The sequence below is a fragment of the Phaenicophaeus curvirostris genome, chromosome 20 (assembly GCF_032191515.1).
Source record: "Phaenicophaeus curvirostris isolate KB17595 chromosome 20, BPBGC_Pcur_1.0, whole genome shotgun sequence".
Classification (NCBI taxonomy): Eukaryota; Metazoa; Chordata; class Aves; order Cuculiformes; family Cuculidae; genus Phaenicophaeus; species Phaenicophaeus curvirostris.
Window position 1 is genome coordinate 7,577,120 of NC_091411.1, and position 21,163 is coordinate 7,598,282.

Genomic DNA, 21,163 nt, shown 5'->3' on the forward strand with positions numbered 1-21,163 from the left:
GAAGAGACCTCCAAGCCCATCTAGTTCTATCCCTGCCATGGGCAGGGACACCTCCCACTGGATCAGGGCTCCAAGCCCCATCCAACCTGGCCTTGAACCCCTCCAGGGATGGGGCAGCCCCCACTGCTCTGGACAACCTGGGCCAGCACCTCCCTGCCCTCATCAGGATTAAATTCCTCCTTATGTCCAGTCAAATCTTCCCCTCTCCAGTTTATCCCCATTGCCTCTTGTCCTATCACCACAAGCCTTTGTAAACAGCCCCTCCTCAGCTTTCTTTTCCTCAAGGCCAGGTTGGATGGGGCTTTAAACATCCTGCTCCAGTGGCAGCTGCCCGTGGAGCAGGGGCGGGGTTGGAACTGGATCGACTTTAAGGTCCTTTCCACCCCAAACCATTCTGTGATTCTATGATTAACATCGAACTCCACTTGCAGCCACAGCATCTTGTGGGTTTTTTTTAGGGGGTGCTACTGCCCTGGGGAGCAAGGGGGGTGTTCCCAAAGGTGTTTTTTTGCTTAAAAGCTAAATCTCTGGGTGTGCTGATGTGTTGCGACCTCCAGTAATAAATCTGTGTTAAAACCTTGTCTGTTCTACATAAAACGCCTGGCTTTCCCGTACGTGACGTGGTGCAAGCATTCAGGTAAAAGCCAGAAGTGCCTGGTTCCTGGTTCTTGTCAGTAAATATTTCTTTCTTCGATCTCTCAAGTATAAAATGTCGCCAAGAGCAGCTGCAGAGACTCCTTTATGTCGGGAGGTTATGCAAGATGAGCGAGCAGACCTGGTATTGTGTGGATGAGCAGTGCTAGGATTTCTTTTATTCATCCAAACAGCTTCTCCACAGACGGTGAATCTTGTGGCTGACGTTCCTGGCAGCTGGATGTAGCTTTGGTAGAAACCACACAAGTTGTTTCAAGCAAAAAAAAAAAAAAAAAAAACCCTTGAGAAGTGTGTTGCTGTAGCAGGCAGAGGCAGCGGGTTTGGCAGCGGTTTAAGCGACTGGAAGTAGGTTGCAGTTACAGCTGAATTGTTCTGACATGTCCGCGTGCTGTTTTCCCACAGCGGTGTGCTTGGAAAAGACAGGCTGAAGGACTGGTTTTAAGGTAACTTCTTTTCCTGTCATACCCAGTGCGTTTTGACAAGTGCAGTTCAGTTTTCTGGCAGTGCTTCCACTGAATTCCTGGTTTCCCGAGCTGCGTGTGCTTTGATTGGATTCTTGGTTTCCTGAGCAGCCTTAGAGAGCCGAGTGTGCCAGCTAAAGCTCTTCGGGCAGGGTCGTGGGGAGGCAGGGATTGAATACTTCCTTCTCAATGCTTACAACTCAAACCTTTTCTGATGCGTTCAGTCCAGGCTGAGGGGTGAAAATGAGTTTTTTGCTTGCTTTGTAAGAAAAGAGAAGATCAGTATCCCAGCAGTGGAAAGTTGAAAGGCACGGGTTTGATTTTGAGTGGAAGGGTGGTCCTGTGGAATGCGTTAAAACCACCCACAATCACCTGGCTGTGCTTAACACCGCGTGCTCCAAAACCCGTTCCCGGTTAGCTTAAGCTGGTGAAGATTAAGGGGTCGGGAGTTAATTTTGAAACAATATTTTGTTCATTAGGTTTGCTGGCAAAGGGATGAGAAATCGAGGAAGGTGGATGAGCAAGCATGGCATGGATGATTTTTTTTAACTGGACTAGCTGATGCATTTGGGAAAAGGGGTCGGCTTTGAGGAACTCTAAGCCTGGAAGTATTATATGTTAGTCAAAGACACTGCGGTCTTGTGACTTGTCTTCTAAATCAACATAGAATCACCAGGTTGGAAAAGACCCACTGGCTCGTCGAGTCCAACCATTCCTATCAAAAACATTTGTTACATGATGCTATTTTCCTTCTCTGTGAAGCTGCATGAAGTCTCCCCATTCTTTGTTAAGCATCTCTTCAGAAGTTACTGAGATCCTGGTTACAACCACTGCTGTGTTTTCTAGTATGAACATATGATTCCTTCCCAATCTGGTTTTGCTTTGCTCCTCCAGTTTAGTTTATTCAGTTCCAAAGAATGCTGGAAAAACACTGTTACGGAATTATCCTTGAGGTTTGTCTTCTGCCAAGCAAGGTGCTAGGCAAGCTTTTCAGCTCCCAAGATAAGTGTTGCTGATATGGCTTATTTGTTTATCCAATTTCCCCCCCTTTTCTCCTCGCTGTCAGTGATTCAGACCAGATAACACTGGGAATTCTTTCAAATGTCCTCAAAATGTGAAAGCAACAGAGAGCAGCAGCCGTGCTGCTGGAGCTATTAACGTCATCGGATTTTTCCATTTCTTTTTTGTAATGATGTGGGCTTTTCATATCTGCTTCATTTCCAGCCAACAGTAATATTGTGGAGCCTGGTCTGTGTTGTTCGTATCACTTGTCTTCTTTTTTTTCCTTTAACTGCCACAAATGAGGCTGCTTAAACTATGCTTAAGAAACACAGATTCTTTTAATCTCCTTTTTTTTATAGCTCCATGTTACTGAGACATGTTTAAAGTCTTATATATATCCAGGGACCACCATGAAAGTGTTTATTGTTCTCAGAAGCACGCAGCTATGAAATCCTCTATGCTTGTGGTGTTTGGATGAACGAACTGGATGGAGCAGCGTGGTTATGTTTTATACAGTCTTCGAGAGCGATGTGGCTCATGTTGTTCAAATCTGTCATCATACGTTAAATTTCTCAGAGAGTGAAGACTGTTTATCAGTGTTACAGATCATTTAAGTCTAGTTCCCTCTCACCCAGTTTCATTTACAACAGCAATTGTATTTTTAATGTTTGATAAGGCAATGTGATAGCTAAATGTTAGATTCAGGTCAGCACACTATGGGTAACGTGAAGCCACTGAACACCATAAACTAAATTCTGGTGTCCTGGGCTCAGTGCCCTTTTGCTTTTGATCCAAGTTTTATGCCAACAAGCTAATTAGATTTCTATCTGTCCATGCTGTGCGCGTGTTGGCAAGGGGAAGTTGGTTCCAGACCACCACGTTTGTTTTCCCACCCTACCTGCAGAGCCAGCCCAGAACATCCAGTTTCCAGGGGGCAAAGCATAGCTCATCGGTCAAGTTGGGTTCCTGGAGGGTTGGTGGTGTTGCAGACCAGTTAAGTTACGTATGTAAGGCATGTGTGAGTTAATGGCAGTGTTTATTGCATTATTTGGAGGTGCTACATGGTCCAGACAGTCAAGGATTAAGAAGAGAGTGTCGGTGGGTCACTGAACCGCTGTGTTCATTTGGAGGCTACTGCAAATCCCTTTCCTGACCCTGAGCTGACAGCCGAGCTGCTGAAGCTGTGCCTGTGTACCGAGCACCTCCCTGCCTTTCCAAACACACATTCTGCACTGTAGGAATTATTAGCTCTATTTATGTTTCCTTCTCCTCCCCCTCGCCTCGCTCGCTTACCTTCGATACCACAATGCAGCCACTCAGCCGTGGGTCAGAGCTGTGCTTGTTAACAGGACTGACTCCAGATTTTACGTTTGTTCTGATCACTGAACGTTAAAGATGGATATCATAGTCTCTAATACACAGAACATTCTGATTTATCCTCTTGCCGTCTGTGAGAACGGATCTGACACGTGACTGAAAGGAACTATCTGTTCTTGTCCTAGGGAAACACCCCCAGCCCCGCAGGTGAACGCTGGTGAAAATGGGGGATACAAGAGACATCTGTCCTCACCTGGATTCCATAGGAGAGGTGACCAGGGACGATCTGGTGCTCAAATCCAAGGTACAGGTTGTCCTGGTTGTCAGTGCTTTCCCTTTTTGCTATTGTGCATGGGTTTGCACGTTTGCTTTCTGAAGAAAATGCTGCCTATCTCCATAGCGGAAGGGCAGAAACTCTTCTTCCAGTGCTGAGGAACCCTGCGTATGTCCCATAACATAAAACTTTGTCGTCCCCATCTGATCTATTTCTCACTGTCATTTTATCCTGCTCAGATGTGTCGCTTTGCTAAGATGCTGCAAAGCATATATTTAATTGGCAGCGTAGTGTTAAGAAATAAAATACTGTGAGCTGCAGGTTGGCGAGGCCTGTCTTATAGAGCTTTCCACTCTTGAAGGACTAGGTTACTTAAAAACCAACCAAGCAAACAAACTTTCTTTTATCATGAACACACAGGGAACTTGCCAGTCTTGTGGAGCTGTGGGACCAAATCTCTGGGCTTGTCTTCAGGTAAAAATGACTTGCTCTTTGTCTGCATGATATGGGAAGCAAAGAGGGGGTTCACAGTGGAACTATCCACCGCTTTTTGATGGATTCCAAGGAAAAGACTCCCTAGATTAAAGGCTGTCACTGTCAGAATGTGCCAAGATGGAACAGTTCACTCCTCATAAGTGGTTGCCCCCTGGTAGTCCCAACAGGAATCAGTAAAATTCCCAACGGTGGCTGTTGGCTGGATCCTGCCTGTGCTGGCAGCTGGGTCCTCAAAGATGTTGCTCAGGGCAGTGAGGTGGGAAGGAACGACAAGGGGCATGCAGGCAGGCAGGGACAGTTTCTTTACACTGGAACATCCAGGTGTTTTGAGTCCACACAGCTGGCTGCCCGTTGCAGCAATTGCCTTGGAGTGGAGCCTTTATCCGAGCACAAATCTGGCTCCAGATCTTCTTTCTTAAATCAAACCATTCCCATTTTTTTTTCATATTATTCTGGGCCCTGAATAAAAAGCAGGTTTGGAAACTGGCAAGATCAATTCTGAAGTTGCAGTCGCTGGTGAGATTGGAGACTGTTTTGCGAAGGGTCTGATTGCCTGAGCCTCTTTTCTCTCTTCTCTCACTAGGTTGGGTGTCCTTATGTTGGTTGTGGAGAGTCCTTTGCTGACCACAGCACGCTTCATGCACAGGTGAGCTTATCTCTGTTGTCCACCTTAAGACAGAGGTGGATTCTTCCCATTTCCTAATCCTGCTTTGCTTTGTTCTGGTAGCCCCGGGTTTCAGCATGAGCCAACTGTCAAATGAGACTCGTTGTTTCACCTTTGAATTTTTAGGCCAAGAAGCACAACCTGACGGTGAACCTGACCACTTTCCGCATCTGGTGTTACGCGTGTGAGAAGGAGGTGTTCTTGGAGCAGCGGCTGGCGACGCACACGCCGTCACCGCCAGTCAAGTTCACTGAGCTGGTGGGTCGGTGTCAGGGTTAAACGCTTGACCGGGGGTTCGTTTATCTGTTGCAAAATTAGCCAAGAGGTTTCTGCTATTGTCCAGGCTTTTGTTGGGATAAGAACCCATTCACTGAAAGTGGCTACCTGTAGTCAGAGGATCTTGTCTTACTGGATCTCCCAGCAAGACTCCAGGGAGACCCAACAGCAGCTTTCCAGTACTTTAACCCCCTTTAAGTATAGGAAAGCTGGGGAGCTGTTTATCAGAGAGTGCAGGGATAGGACAAGGGGGAATGGTTTTAAGCTGAAAGAAGGGAGATTTCGATGAGATATTAGGAAGAAATTTGCTACTGTGAGGGTGGTGAGGCACTGGCACAGGTTGCCCAGAGAAGTCGTGGCTGCCCCATCCCTGGAGGCACTGAAGGCGCTTTGAGTAACCTGAACTGGATGGGCTTTAAGGTCCCTTCCAACCCAAACCATTCTAAGAGTCTAAGACTTCAGATGACTTGAATATCCATTTCTGCTCTCTTTTTTAGCCTTTCCTAGCCTCTTCATTGGGGCATCTGTTCCTGGCAGGAACTACACCAGCTGTCACATCTTAATTTTCAATGCATCGGCCATGGAAATTTTAGCTGTTGGACCAGAAACACATGTACTTGTGACACTGCTGCGTGTTCTTGATGGCTCTTTTATCGTGTATACTGGAAGTAATGGTACTATTTCCACTCCCTTCTTGCATTAATGAGAAGAGTAGACAGTGCAACTGGTTCTTTCTCTCCAGAGTGCTTTTCTTAAAGGGTGGCTTGATTTGTGTGTAAGATAATCTCTCTCACAACTCCTCCTTTAAAGCTGGCCTCTCAGTGATGCTTATTTCTCTGTCTTTAATCTAGGATTCTCCATTGCCTGCTCACCCTTTGAAAGCTGTCCCAATTGCAGTGGCTGATGAAGGCGAATCTGAATCAGAGGATGACGATTTGAAACCAAGAGGTAACTCTGCATTGAGTTGATGAAAGGGCTGTGAAAGTAACTCTGCAGTCTGTAGGACCTGCACTGAGAGGTTCCTAGGAGCAGAGTGTGGAGATGGCCTAGGAGGGGCTGAATTCCCTCTCCACTGGGGAGGAATGTAGAATGCAGCACGTCTGGAAAGTGTTTCATGCCTCTCTTGTTTGTGCTTTAGGCCTTACTGGAATGAAAAATCTTGGGAACTCCTGCTACATGAATGCAGCACTTCAGGCTCTCTCTAACTGGTAGGCATTAGGGCCTTTCAGTAGAGTCTTTGCGAGACTTCACTAAACATCAAAAGTGACGCCTCTGATCTGAGATCTTCATGAGTCGTGCAGAGAGAAATCAGCCAGGCTAGGTGCAGAAAGAGGAATATGAAACATTGAGTGTTTGTTTAGGGCGGCAGCAGTTTTACAGTAGGAAACTGAGTGACCAACCAGCCAGCTTAGGGCTAAATTCATGTTTAGATGAGTGCTGGGAGTAAAACTTCATCATTTCTTTTGCAACAGAAATGTATTTATTGCACGCGAAGCCATGTCACGTCTCACTCTTCTCCTCAGCAATACCTAACAACTTAGGTCCTAAAATATTCTCTAGCCATCCTGCTGAGAAGTAATTCCAGGATTTCTTCTCCATACTGGGAACAGATTCAGATCAGCCTTTTTCATTTATTTCAAGTTAGGAGTCAAGTCTGCACTTGGAATCACTTCTCTTGATTTAAAAGCAGGTGCTGAAGCATGGTTTCTAAAAGGCACGCGTTTCAGTTTTGATAAACCGTGAAACAGAAGCAGAGGAGAAATTTCTGCGTACTGAATTCTTCTCTTTTCTTCTTGTAGCCCACCTCTCACACAGTTTTTTCTGGAATGTGGTGGACTGGTCCGTACGGATAAGAAACCAGCACTGTGCAAAAGTTACCAGAAGTTGGTATCTGAGGTTTGGCACAAGAAACGGTGAGTGCTCACTCCCAAATCTAATTGGGACAGGTTTCACGCTTATGTTAGTTCTGAAGTTCAGCATCAGCAAAGAGGAAATTTGATCTTTAGGGATAAGAGCATTGTCTAAGCCAGTTCAAACTGGCTTAGAGTGGCTATGGAGATGGGCATGTGAGGATTTCCCCGTATATAGAAGATCCCATGTTCTGATGATGATGATAAAGTAGCATTTAATTGCACTGCTGTCAATTAGCACAGGGATTTTGGATGGGAAAAACGATTCAGACATTTTTACCAAAGAGAGAATGCAGGTGATGTTTTAGGAAAGGTTTGGTATTGGTTCAGATTCCAGACCAGTTCAAAGGGCAGTGTGAATGCAGCTCTGCATAAATCTGAGGATGTCTGCTCTGTGCAATCAATTGGAAAAAATCAAACTAGGAATTTAAGTGGCATTGCATGTTCTTTTTGTGCTAGTTATTAACAAAGGATGAGTAAGATACACAGCAGAAGTGAACTGTGCCTTTCTGGAAGAGAAGACTGTAGATTTTGAAGCAATACAGTGTCATTTGAATATTGGTTTTGATTTACCTCAATTACTGTGTGGCCAGCTCACCCAGATTTTGAGACAGATGATGCTGCAAAATCAAACCAAGTAACTAATTTTAAAACTCTGCTCTGGAAAGAATCATTTGAGACAATTCAAAGTGTGGACAGAGCTTTAAGTTAAATGTGCCCTAGGGAGGAGTCTCTCTGGTAGGACAGGCTGAAATGGCTGAGAGGTGCTTTCTGTATCTTAATTTGTGTGTCATCCAGCTAATAGAGAAATACATGCCCAAGCTTTTCAAGTGCATAATTATCTTTTGTCTTTTTTAACTCATTACCACACCCTGCTCTATGGCTTATTAGACAAACTGCCTCCAGGCCTCATAAGCAAACTAACGTCTTCTCTTTTTTTTTTTTTTCCCATATCAAAACAGCCCGAGTTATGTTGTTCCCAGCAGTCTATCCCATGGAATTAAACTGGTCAACCCCATGTTCCGAGGCTACGCACAGCAGGTGGGGCCTCAATAAACCCAAACCATTATTCCAAAGATGGTGGGATTTTTCTTCCTGCAGCGGTGGTGCTTGCTTTGAGAAGGAAGAGCTTGAGCTCAGGGGTCGGGTCATTCCTGTTTTGTGTCAGTGTTAGTGATCTGACAGAGCACTTGGGACCCAGGAGACCTGGATTCTGCCTCTGGCTTGCTGGTACCAAATCAGTGTGTTTTCCTCTGTCGGCTTTCTCACCTCTGAAATTATGAAGGTTATGTCCACTACAAAGGGCTTTGAGATGCTGTATGAGAGCTGCATAATATTTCTTCACATCAGAGCTGAGAAACCTGGATAAATCTATTACCAAAAAGTTAAAAGATATGACTGTTCCATATTCTTTTTCTGGGGAATTACAGCAAACTAAATCTTATTTAAAGGTATCATCCTTTCTTTTCTTTGAAGTTTTTATCAGCATATCTCTTGTGTTTATTCTTTAGAATAAAATGTAAACATCAAACTATGATTAGAAAACTTACAATGGAAGTGACAGTGCGATACTGACAGGAAATCAGAACAGAGGGTAGAAATAATGATTAGTGAAAGAACTTCCATATTTATCTTTGATGTGAAGTACGTTGGATTGGAAAGCTCTAAGCTGTAAAGAGATAAAGTTGAAAGGAAGACAGGGCAGGCTAAAAGCCAGACTTCCATAAAATAACAGAAACATCATAATTAGCTTCCTGCAGTTGTCAAAAAATCAAGTTGCTTTCCAGCAGGTCCTTTGAAGCCAAATGTATCAGCTCTTTTACTATGTATTTTGAATGAAGGAGCTTGCACCTTGACTCAGTCGTCTTTGGTTTCTGGTTACATCCCCTATTTATTAAAGATTTCGATCTGCTCTCCCTAAGAAGGTTTGCGATGAGCAGAAGTCAGTGTTCATGAAATTTCCTTTGTGGGCAAGAGTCTGTTCTCTACGACTTGCTGTCTTTATTTGGTTTCTCCTTGTCTCTCGCCTGTTATCAGTGGTTAAAACCCCTGATAAATGAGCTCATGGGTTGCATGCTGCGGCTGCTCTCTGGCTCTTCAGTGTCTTTTGAGTTGAAGATGTTCTGATAAAAATAGAGCCTTTTATCATTTAGGAGTTAAAAACATTTATGGAGCAGAGAAGCCTCCTGGTACATCACCATGGTGCTCTCTGGTGTGGTTGAGTCTCCTGGTGTTGCAGAGGTGGCTACAGCTCGTGGGCAGCATTTTTTGAGAGGCTGTGAGTGCAGCTATTTCCCCTCTTGCCCCATTTCTGGTTAGATACTAACGTGGAATCGCTCCTGGTTTTCAGGACACTCAGGAGTTCCTGCGGTGCCTGATGGATCAGCTTCATGAAGAACTGAAGGAACCAGTCGTTGCAGAGACGAGGGATTTGGATATCAGTGACCAGGATGACAAGCGAGAGGGAGACCGAAGTCCTTCGGAGGACGAGTTCCTCTCGTGTGACTCGAGCAGTGACAGGGGGGAAGGAGATGGCCAAAGCCGGACAACAGGGAGCATGGGCAGCAGCTCCCTGGCAGAGACAGAGTTGTTGATCCAGGATGAAGCAGGGAGGAGCATCTCTGAGAAGGAGAGGATGAAGGACAGGAAGTTCTCCTGTGGCCATCGGCGCAGCAACTCGGAACAGGTGGATGAGGATGCAGATGTTGATACTACTATGATGCCAGTTGATGGCAGAGCCTCACCTGAGATGCTGCCAGCTCCCCGTCCTGCCAGCCCGTGTCGGACACCAGGTATAAACCTCTTATAGTTGAGTTATTTCTGAGAAGATGTTATTATCTTACACAAGGACAGTGTTGTAAATCAGTGGGGCAAACAACACATAATGTGACTTTTCCTTCTATGGGTTTCAAAAGGTTTTGCATACAAGATTTTCCTCAGTGTCCCTGGCAGCAGTTCTGCTTTTGTGCACAATTGCTTCTGTATGGAAGTGAGCCAGAGGGGCGCTTAGCCAGGCTAAAGTGCTGTGGAGCTGAGGAAAGGCTGCATCCTGAAGGCTGAAATAGCTGCCTCTGCCTAACTTATAAATTCTGTATTTATACCATTTCCTAATGTAAGAAAAAGGCTTTATATGTGTGTGTGGCTCTATCTGATAGGCTGGCCTGGGGAAATACCTGCTGTGGAAAAAGCATGGAAGAAGGTATTTGTTAATGTTGGACTGTGGGCTTTGTGGAGAGAAAAGGGAGATGCACAGTGTGTGCGTTTCTGTGTCTTAGGGGAAAGAAAAGAGCAGCAGTTTAGACGTAGGAGTGGAGTCACCTCAAACTGAACATATCCAATCTTTCAACACTTCTTTATGTAAGAGTCTTACTCTGCCAGCTGGCACTGAAGACAGCAGTGCTGTTAATGTGGATTAGGGATACAGGAGCAAGCTGTAAAACCTCATTAATCATAAGTGTGAAAAATGGCGTGGGGTTGTTTTTTTAATATAATTATTAGCTGTTCATTATAGCTCTGTATGCACTCTTATCCGTGCTCCGAGGGAGCGACATCTGCCAGCCTGTGCGAGCAGGACAGTTTAGACACTGAACTGTGCACCCTGTGCAGGATTCTGTGCTAGACCCGCAGGGCTGGGCTGATGCCAACTGCCACGGGGTTGCCTTTCATCATGAATTTTCACCACTGCTCTTCTCCTTCTCCGTTTTCCCAAACAGAACCTGACAACGATGCCTACGTGCGGTGCTCCTCACGCCCCTGCAGTCCAGTCCATCATGAAATGCACTCCAAGCTCTCTAGCAGTCCTCCTCGCTCCAGTCCTGCCAGGCTTGGACCTTCCTACGTACTCAAGAAAGGTAACGCCAAGAGTATATGCTGGGAGAGAAAGAGGGGAGCACGTGGAGGAGGGATTCATTGACAGAAGAGAGAAGGAACCCATCATGACTCTTCATTAACTGTTTTAAGAAACACTGATTCCCCTGGACATCAGTGCTTTCTAAAATAGGACTAGGCAAAGACTACAGTAAGTCTGCAGGTAAAGTCAAGCTCTGGGCACAACAGATGTTCTAGTATCCTCTTGTATTTGAGCTTGAAATGATTTTTGTGTCTGCATCTGCGTGCTGTGTTTGTTATCAGTAAAATAGCTATGAAGTTCTAGGCTCGAGCTCTGTCTCTTTAGAGGAGTGTGGAGCTGTGTAAACACTTCCCCGCCAGACCTGAATTTCGTAGCTTGAGGGCCAAGGAACTGAGAGATGATGTTACCAAGAGAGTTTCCTGCCTTTTGGACATCATGGGCTCACAATAACAGAATTCAGGCTGCAGGTGTCAGTCCAGTGCTGGGAGCATTGTTAGACTTCGGAGTGGAGCCTGGCTGCTGTTGTTATCCAACTGGTCTCCTCATCCCAAGCAAATTGCAAATCACAATCCCTTAGCATTGCATAGTCCGCAAACACAATGCCATGTGCTTCTGCCACTGTCCCTACAGCTGTGCAATAACAGAATTCTTTCTTCTACTGTGTCCCAGCCCCCTGGCTGAGGTTAGCGTGGCCGCAGATGTTCTGGCTGGATAAAGAACACTCTGTCTCCGTGCACGTGTGCGTGGGGACGAGGGTTTGTTATAAAACTGTGTTTGGCCAGTCCCTGCTGTGGAAAGTCCTTCCCAGTGCAAGACACCTGGGGAACACGGAGCAAATGTCAGAGGGAGAGAAAAAGGACAAAGTACCCAGGCAGGTGAGGGGGAGGAGGAGGTAGAAGTGTAAAGCTTAGTGCAAAAATATTGCAAGACCTCAGAAAAGCGGGGATTCTCTGGCAAGGCAAGCTTGTAAAGAAAGAGAATGGAAACAGGAATTCCAGTAAGCTAATTTCTGACTGCTGAGAGCTGGCATGTTAGTATTGGTTCAGCTGGCTACCTCTCCTTTCTTGTGCCACGCAAAGCAGCAGCGTTCCTTGTGTCTGTTTACAATGGGCTCCACTGTCTCGGTGCCGTGCAAGTGACATCTGAACACGCAGGACAGCGTTTGTCCTGTATTCTTGTGGGGCTGCATGGCTCCACTGAGACAGGAGGCTGGGAAGGAGTTACTACATGATGGGGCTTCCTTGTCTATCTTTCAGCCCAGATGCAGGCTTCTGGGAAAAAGAAGAAAGAACTTCGTTACCGCAGTGTGATTTCTGACATCTTTGATGGCTCCATTCTCAGCCTGGTGCAGTGCCTCACCTGTGACAGAGTGAGTTTTCTGGTGGCTTTCAGTCAAGGAGAAAGGTCTGCTAGCTCATAGATGTCTTCGTAGGAAATGGCACTCCTGGTTGCAAACACTGGGATGCTGTAGGCCTGATAAAATGTCAGTAGGTGGGTGTGTGACAACAGCAGGAGGTGTGAGAAACCCACCATGCTAACAAGTAGTATTTCTCCATAGGGGTCTGTTTGCTTCTCTGTGTTACCGAGGTGACCGAGTGATATCACATTTACTTTAGAAAACTGATTCCAGTGCTACCGAAACCATGATGAAAGTCGTCCTGCTGACAGCAGTGAAGAATAGCCAGAGCGCGGTACTCTTAGTGCCAGCTCAGGTTTCTAGCCTAGACAAAATCCAAGCAGTGATAAAAGGTGATGAAGGTCAGGTTCCAGCTCCATTACACGCACAGGAATCTCAGACCTCTTCCTCTTGGATATTTCCAGGTTTCTACAACAGTGGAGACGTTCCAGGACCTGTCACTCCCCATCCCAGGGAAGGAGGACTTAGCCAAGCTGCACTCTGCCATCTACCAAAACGTGCCAGCTAAGACAGGGGCATGTGGGGACAACTATGCCTCCCAAGGCTGGATTGCTTTCATCATGGACTATATCCGGAGGTGTGTTCTTTATGCAGGATCTCTTTTTCTAGGGTTGCCCTGCAGTGCAGCTCTCCTTAATCACGCAGAATGTCAATTGTAACCATTCCTGTATGACAGCGTGTGGTACCTCACAGGTCTTGGAGTCTTTTCATGTAAACCACTTGCTGCTGTTCCTCTGGTTCTGTCACACATCTTGAGAACTCTTGTCCAGCTGATAGTCCTTCTGCCTTTAGCTCAGTCTTGCCTTCCAGAGCAAATCAATTCCTGGTGTAGTTTTACAAATAATTTCCAGTTCGAGCGATGGAAGAAGGAACATCATGCTTTCCCTGCTCCTATGGGATGTGTGACGTGCTTAGAACCTACAGCTAGAAGGAAACCCATTAATCAGTAGCAGTTTTGTGCACCAGTGTCCAGCTGTTTCATGTGTAACATTTTCTCTTCATCCCTTCTCTTCCGCAGATTCGTGGTGTCCTGTATCCCTAGCTGGTTTTGGGGTCCTGTTGTGACGCTGGAGGATTGCCTTGCTGCCTTCTTTGCAGCAGATGAGTTGAAGGGTGAGTGTTCCCAGTGGGGTCTGACAGCCCAGAACAAGGAGGATTTCACGAGGCAGATAAAATCTCCTGGAAATCCTGCCTCAGCGTTAGAGACTGCCAGTACCAAAGGTTGACAGTTCAGCATCTCTGAGCAGAAGCAGGTTTTCCCACCTGCTCAGGGTGGTTTTCTTCCTTCTGAATCTGGGTGTGAATGCATTTAGTGAGGAGCAGACGTGGCTGTTTGATGGTTGTGTGTGTTGTGGCTCCCTAGCCACCTTAGTTTCTTCACTTTCTCCATCCACTCCACAAGCTCTAGAGGATTTAATTTGCTACTGAGGAGGAAATCAGCTCAATCACAGCTGAAACCAGGGCATGCAGCCATATCTGAGTAACTGCAGAAAGCCTTTATTCTCTTTGTCTACAGGGGACAACATGTACAGTTGTGAGCGGTGTAAAAAGTAAGTTTGCATTATCTGTATTGTGTTGTATTTCTAGAACTTTATTTCTCTGTGCTGCTGTCAGGCATTTTGCTGTGCCCTCTGCATGGAGTGTTCTGCTGAGCAGCACGTAGAATCTACCTTGCCCTAAATTAGAATCCTGATCTTGAGAAGTCTCTGATCACAGATAGGAAAAGTGCTGTCTGTGGATGGGAGAAAGAAAGGAAGAAGGATATGAACAGGGATGTAGCTTGGCAGTGATGGAGCTATTGTATTAAAAAGAAGAGGCATGACAAACTGCTCATGCCATGCTTCATTTGGGAAGGATGCTGCAAAGAGTCTGAATTTGTCGCTATGGGAATACAGGATTTGTCTTGGATTTCAAAACGAGCAAGGCCCAGGCAGAGCAAGAAATAGCCATGCCTTTTGGCATCCCTTTGCTTTAGTGATTGCTTACAGCTAGTTTCTTTTTCTCCCTCAGATTACGGAATGGAGTAAAGTACTGCAAAGTCCTCCGGCTACCAGAGGTAAGTAAAACCACCCTGTTTCTTAGATTTCTTTCTCCAGCCACTGAGAATGTAAGGAGGCCAGAGGCAGAACTGAAACAGCAGTTTGGTTTGGTGGTGAAGTCCTGTATCTAGAACAGAAGAGAATTTTCCGTTCTGAGCCAATGAGCCAGAAGGATTCATGGCTAACAGGCAAAGAAATGCAAACATCAGGTGCATGGAGATGCGTTGTAGGGTCAGAACGCCCCCAGCAAAACTTTGCTTTGTGTTTTTTGTCTTTGGTCTTTTAGATTCTTTGCATCCACCTGAAACGGTTCCGGCACGAGGTGATGTATTCCTTCAAGATCAACAGTCATGTCTCCTTCCCCTTGGAAGGGCTGGATCTGCGACCTTTCCTAGCCAAGGAGTGTGTCTCCCAGATCACCACCTACGATCTCCTGTCAGTCATCTGTCACCACGGCACAGCAGGCAGTAAGTCCTCTTGCAAGCACAGGTAGAGGTGAACAGGAACAAGAAGGGCATGAGCAAAGCAGAAGTATATTCTGGGACTGGCTGGCACCTTGTCTGGGGTGAAGTGCCCTCCCAATCCCCGCTTTGCTCAGCCTCTACCCTTTGAAAAGCGAACCTAAATGGTTTCTGACAGATGCCCTGCAGCTATTTCAGCCCTTTCCTGATGTTCTATCTCACTGAGCCGCCTTTTCCAAGGAAGGCGAATCAGGGTGACGGCGCCAGGCTCCCCTGCTCCTGCAAAGCTTGCCTCAACAGGAACCGTGCCTTCTTTCTTTTGACTCTCTCTGCTCTCTGCCGCAGCTAATCCTGTTTGTGCTGCTGACGTTATCCCAAGGCTGACGTCTGTCTGCTCTCCAAATCCCAGCAGTGTCCTGTTCTCTCTTGCAGGTGGGCATTACATAGCCTACTGCCAGAACGTAATCAACGGCCAGTGGTACGAGTTTGATGACCAGTACGTCACCGAAGTCCACGAGACCGTGGTACAGAATGCAGAAGCCTATGTCTTGTTCTACAGGTGAGCAGCAGCCCCTTGCTGGTCACCGAATACCTAGAAATCTGCTTGGAAAACTACATTTTCAGGAATTGCTGATTTTCGCATCCTTTCCCTACTTAAGGAAAAGCAGCGAGGAGGCTGTGCGAGAGCGTCAGAAAGTCGTGTCCCTTGCCAGCATGAAGGAGCACAGTTTACTGCAGTTCTACATCTCTCGAGAGTGGCTCAATAAATTCAACACCTTTGCTGAGCCTGGTCCCATCACCAATCACACCTTTCTGTGCTCTCACGGAGGTAAGGCAAGTGCTGCTGGACCTGGGAAGAGCAACTCCCAGCTCTACCTTATACTTGAGCCAAAAAAATTCCACGTGTCATCCATGTGCAGTGTGAGCTGCAGTAGGATCCATGTCTTTGGCAGAAACTCCAGCCTGCTCAGGGAGAGATGAAACAATTACCCCACTGTCCTGCTGATTAGAGGGCTGGAGTGATATGTAGTGCTGAGAAACAACAGTTTTCAGTTCTTTGTATTTAAAAACAAGCCTGTAGAAAGCAGATAAGGCAGCATTTATCTGTGTAGCTCCACGAGCAAGGTTGGCTTTCGGTGTTTGTTTGGAGAATGCAGCACGTGCTCCTGAAGGGAGCGGATGCCACGTTTTACTGTTCCTATTCTTCACCTGTCATGCTGGGCAGCCCTCAGGTTTGTAAATCACCAACTCGAAATGAAGCACTTGATTAGAAATTGAGGCCATGAATTGAGATACCATCGCAATTAATGAACTCTTGACTGTCTTCCATTAGCAGAGGAAGCAGATTCTGGAATCAGAGTTTTCAGCAAGAAAGATCTGCCTTCTTTTATTTGATGCTTTACCCAGCAGTAATGAGTTCTCTGGTTAACTCTTCCTCTTGCCTTTCCTCCACAGGGATCCCTCCTAATAAGTACCACTACATTGATGACCTGGTTGTGATTCTGCCCCAGAACGTGTGGGAATATCTCTACAACAGGTGAATAACACTACTTCGTTCTTCCTCACAGTGAGTTTTGGCTTTTGTTTCACGCCTTGGGCAGTGACCAAGACACAATCCTTTCCCAGGGCACCTTAAAGGTGTGCAGTGCCTGCTGCGTACTGGGAAAGACCTCTTTCTGGTAGACCCTCCCAATCTTGCTCTCTCCAACTACCTGAAAGAAGGTTGTGGAGAGGAGGGAGCTGGGCTCTTCTCCCAAGTGACAGGGGACAGGACGAGAGGAAATGGCCTCAAGCTGCACCAGGGGACGTTCAGGCTGAACATTAGGAAGAAGTTTTTCACAGAAAGGGTCATTGGGCACTGGCAGAGGCTGCCGAGGGAGAGGGTGGAGTCACCTTCCCTGGAGGGGTTTAAGGGACGGGTGGACGAGGTGCTGAGGGACATGGTTTAATGATTGATGGGAATGGTTGGACTCGATGATCCCGTGGGTCTTTTCCAACCTGGTGGTGATTCTATGATCTTAACCAAAATGAGCTGTATCCATGCACTGTGACCCGCACTGCATTGAGTAAGCACAGTGGTTTCCATTCAGAAAACAGTAGCGGTTGCATCTCACCAGTGTCTATAGTACTATAAAAATCCATCTCTGTAGGATTCAGGGCTGGGAAGCACTTCCATTCTCCTGCAATTCTCCATTCCCCTCCCTCCCTTCCTGTGCCAGGTTCGGGGGTGGCCCCGCTGTGAACCATCTGTATGTGTGCTCCATTTGCCAAGTGGAGATTGAAGCGCTGGCCAAGCGCCGGAGAATTGAAATCGACACCTTCATCAAGGTTGGTACGGGAAGCATCTGGAAGCCACAGCAAAGGGCAGAGGTGGGGAAATAGTGACCTGTCACAAGCAGTTAGTGGAAAACACTTGCCCCTGTTCCCCAGAACGTGATCTACAGCACGGACAGATTGACCTTGAGGTTCTCCAGTGGTGACTGTGGGGATGTTGGCTGGGACACAATAACGTTGTGTGTGGTTGCATGCAGACACAGAGCTTGAAACTATCTTGGTCTCTCATCTGCTGTAGTGTGCAGGAAGTGGTGGAATTACAAGGGGCTCTTCTGAAGGACTTAGAGTTAATGGGAGGGGCTCCCCCAGAGCTCAGGAATGACTAAATCCTTCCTGCATGTCTCTATTCCCTCTCTCCCAGCTGAACAAGGCTTTCCAAGCAGAGGAGTCCCCAAGCGTCATCTACTGTATCACCATGCAGTGGTTCCGGGAGTGGGAAGCCTTCGTCAAGGGGAAGGATAATGGTAAGAAGGCAGAAAACTCTGGAGTCCGTCAGGGGTGAGACCTGGAATGGGAACAAGTGGATTTGCCAGGTGGTGCCTCCCAGCGAGCACCTGACTGGAATGAGCTGAGGCTGAATGGAGTTCAGACCCCACCACTCAGACTGCCCATAGGTCCCCAAGGGCAGGGCAGAAATAACAGGAGAACCAGCTCAGGAAATAAGCTGAATCTGGTGGCAGCGTGGGAAGCAGAATGGGTTTTGAAATGTTTGTTCTCCTCTTACAGAGCCTCCCGGACCAATTGACAACAGCAAGATCGCGCTCACAAAAGCAGGAGGCCACGTGCAGGTTAAGCAGGGTAAGGCTTGTGCTTGCTGTCTTGGGGTGTTCCTGAAGGCTGAAGGAGAGCGCTCCCCTGGCTCTAGCTGTCCACAGAGAAGCAGCCACAGGGCAGGGGAGGATGGTTTTCCGCACATCCCTGTGCCGAGGGCCCTGAGTGAGCTCTCTTCGCTCCCCACTGGCCGCTCCACTTGGTGATGTGGCTGCAGGCCCGACTCCTGCTGCTGCCCCAGCCCCCTCCACCACTCCCCTTTGCACAGCTTTCTAGCTCCGAGGTGCGTGGCTTCTGACTTGTCTGTACTCAGCACCTGCTGTGATCCAGCTTGTGAAATAGCATTGCTTGTGTGTTCTCTCCTGCCAAACAGACACAGGTTGCATCCGTATCTTGCATCTGTATCATCTGTATCTCTCAAAGCAACCTTTCCTGCATTCCCTTCTCTGTAGCCTCTATGGCAAAGTTCTCTGCTTCCCCTGCTTTGCCCACCTTGGTTGTCCCTCCTAGGGCTGTGTGGATGAGTATTCCCAGTCTCCCCGAGGCAACACAAACCCAGGTGACGGAACTGGTGTGTTTCTGAGTATTTCTTAGCCTCTTGGGCTCTTGGAGCTCATTCACTGCTGTGCACGAGCAAGGGGCCGGGCAGGCGCTGGTATCAAGGGCTGATGCTGCTCGGTTCCTCTCAGGGAAAGGCACAGGTGACCCCAGAGCAGTCAGCGACCTTTAATTCATTGTGTTGAACCCTTAACCCATCACTGCTACCTCCACCACTAAACTATGTCCCTGAGCACCACATCTACATGTCTTTTAAATCCCTCCAGGGATGGCGACTCCACCACTTGCCTGAGCAGCTGCTGCCAGTGCCTGACAACCCTTTTTTGTGGATTAATATTTCCGAATACCCAATCTAAACCTCCCCTGGCAAAACTTGAGGCCCTTTCCTATCACCTGTTAGTCAGGAGAAGGGACTGACACCCACCGTGGTGTACCAGCCTTTCCCTCTGACAGGTGATTCCTGCTGTTGTCCCTTTTAGGTGCTGATTATGGGCAGATTTCTGAGGAGACCTGGATTTATTTAAGCACGCTGTACGGAGGGGGGCCGGAGATTGCCATCAGACAGAACGTGGCCCAGATCCAAGAACAGGAAAACCTCCACGGGGAGCAGAAGATTGAAGCGGAGACGCGGGCTGTGTGATCTGTGCGGATTGGGGCAGGGAAGGTACGGCGCTGACACGTCCGTGTGGGGAATCCTGAGGAGCCAAACCTCTTCCGTTGCTGGCACAGGAAGGCGCGCAGGGCTCCCACCACCATCCTTCCATGTGGCTTTGAACACAGAGGTGGTGCTGGGCGAGACTGGGAGAAGCAGCTTCTCTGCAATTCATCTCTGGATAAAGCTCTGCTAGGAGATTGCAGCCGGATTCACGTTTTGACCTGCACCCTCTCCCTTTGTTTGCTTACAAGGAACCAGCGCTCCCAGCTTGTCCCCAGTGAACTGAGTCCCTACTCCCTTGCAGGTCTTGCTTTTAGCACTTAAAATTAACTCAAACGTATAAACATAATTTATGTTTCCAGCAAGAGAAACCCATTATTTGAAGCTGACTTAAAGCCAGAAGGGCTCCGGGTACTTTTATGCTGGTGGGGCACAGCTGCCACCACTTCCTTATTTTGCTCTTTATCCAGTTCTTGCAAATTTGCTTGCAGTCAACTAAGAAATGTTGGAGGAGGCCGTTCCTCTCTCTCCAAGCCCACACTGTTGTGGTCCTGCAGAATTTTTTTCTCCTTGTATCCAATTTCCTGCATTCAGCACATGTTCCGAGAACAAAGCTGGAAGATGATGACTCCTTCCCAATGGCTTCCTGCCCTACTCTTGCCACTACAGCTCCTGGTGGCTTTGTAGTTAACAGGATGGATCCCTCCACAGGGTTAGAACCCCAGCAGCTTAAACTCCAGGCTGGGCTGAGCAGGCATTGTTGGAAGACACAGGGCAGGCTTTGGGCCTCCTGGTTCATCACCCCCTTCCCAAACTGACCCTGTTGGAAGCCTGGATCTGTCTCCACATCTGTGAGGAGAAGCGAAGGGTGCGTGAAGGAGGAGAAGGAGCCTGTTTCTTGGCACTGAGGTTGTTTGGAGGGGTTCAGCCTTGGGCAGGGTCGTAACTCAGTGCTGGGGAAGAGCCCCAGGCTGGCGAAGCACCTTTTTGGGAATGAGCTGCTTTGTGCAAACAAGCCCCCCCTGGTGTGCTGAGGTCATTCCAGCTTCTCTTCACAGATGGCGTTTGTGTACACAGTGGCTCATTTAATGAACAGAAATAACTTGCTCCCCAATCTACTGCTGCTACCGCAGCCACAGAGCCACCCAGCAGCGGTGAGCGGAAGGAAGACAAAAAAGGCTAAACGCTACTTTATGTCCTTTTGCAGCACAATGTGCATTTGTCATTCATCTGATAAAGTCAGCCAGGCAATAGTGAAGGCTTGTGCAACTTTACAAGCATTTCACTGCAATTTATGGAAGCTGAGCAAGGCTGAAGCAGCTTCTCGGCTGAGGAACCAGACTCTTTTGGGGCTAGGACCTCCTCAGCTTCTTGTGTAGAAGAGAAGGAAAGGCTGCTCTTTGACTTAAGAGCCAGAAAGCAGAGAAAAGTGGAGGATGGGAGAATTTGCAAAGAAAAATGTGGCCTTCAGATTTTATTTTTTTTTTTTAGACCAAATGTTTGCTGCAAACAGCAACTTCTTTCAAAAACCATCTGTAAATGGTTCCGCGTGTTTATTTTATGATCCTGTTTATTGGATGCTTGTACAGACCCAGCCGGGCCCCAGGGGAGGTCAGCGAATGAGCCGCTGTTGGGATTTCTCATTGTTTTAAGCCGTCGTCGTTAGTCGCTGCAGCCGCCTTCGGATCTGCTGCAGAGCCTGTAGGGCTGCATGTCTGTGTCTTTTGTGCTGTGCGGAGGTTGCTGTACAGATCGTGGTCACACTCCTGTGCTTACGTGTTCTACCTTGTGCTGAAACTGTGTTAAAATAAACACCTGTGCATTCAACAGGCTCTTTTCTCAGTCTGGTGCTGGCTGGAGCCATCAGTATTGCTGTAAATTCACCTCCCTGGGTAATAGACTGGAGAAGAGCAGGACACGCTGTGCTCTTGCGAGCCTGTTACTGTGGCAGAACGCAGTGAAGCAGGGAATTTGGAGTTGCTAAAGCAGGCAGGTGCTGTGAGGCCAAGAACTGTTCTCTGCCAC

The 21,163-nt window shown here is 47.4% G+C and overlaps 1 protein-coding gene across 3 annotated transcripts; it reads left to right on the forward strand.

Moving 5' to 3' along the window:
• The first annotated feature begins 3,619 nt into the window (after positions 1 to 3,619).
• USP20 (ubiquitin specific peptidase 20) lies at positions 3,620 to 20,965 on the forward strand. Of its 3 annotated transcripts, none has more exons than XM_069872965.1 (24): positions 3,620 to 3,738; positions 4,129 to 4,182; positions 4,787 to 4,849; positions 4,994 to 5,125; positions 5,995 to 6,091; positions 6,282 to 6,351; positions 6,943 to 7,056; positions 8,016 to 8,094; positions 9,404 to 9,845; positions 10,767 to 10,904; positions 12,160 to 12,272; positions 12,725 to 12,897; positions 13,339 to 13,433; positions 13,837 to 13,870; positions 14,331 to 14,376; positions 14,646 to 14,826; positions 15,253 to 15,379; positions 15,480 to 15,649; positions 16,276 to 16,357; positions 17,040 to 17,148; positions 17,516 to 17,618; positions 17,881 to 17,952; positions 18,963 to 19,147; positions 19,501 to 20,965. In XM_069872965.1, the coding sequence occupies exons 1-23, from the start codon at positions 3,658 to 3,660 to the stop codon at positions 19,121 to 19,123; spliced, it is 2,736 nt and encodes a 911-aa protein (XP_069729066.1). In that variant the 5' UTR covers positions 3,620 to 3,657; the 3' UTR covers positions 19,124 to 19,147; positions 19,501 to 20,965. The 3 variants fall into 3 exon arrangements, with proteins under 3 accessions (XP_069729066.1, XP_069729067.1, XP_069729065.1); XM_069872966.1 differs by having other exon boundaries at positions 19,733 to 20,965; XM_069872964.1 differs by having other exon boundaries at positions 18,963 to 20,965.
• Positions 20,966 to 21,163: the final 198 nt, after the last annotated feature.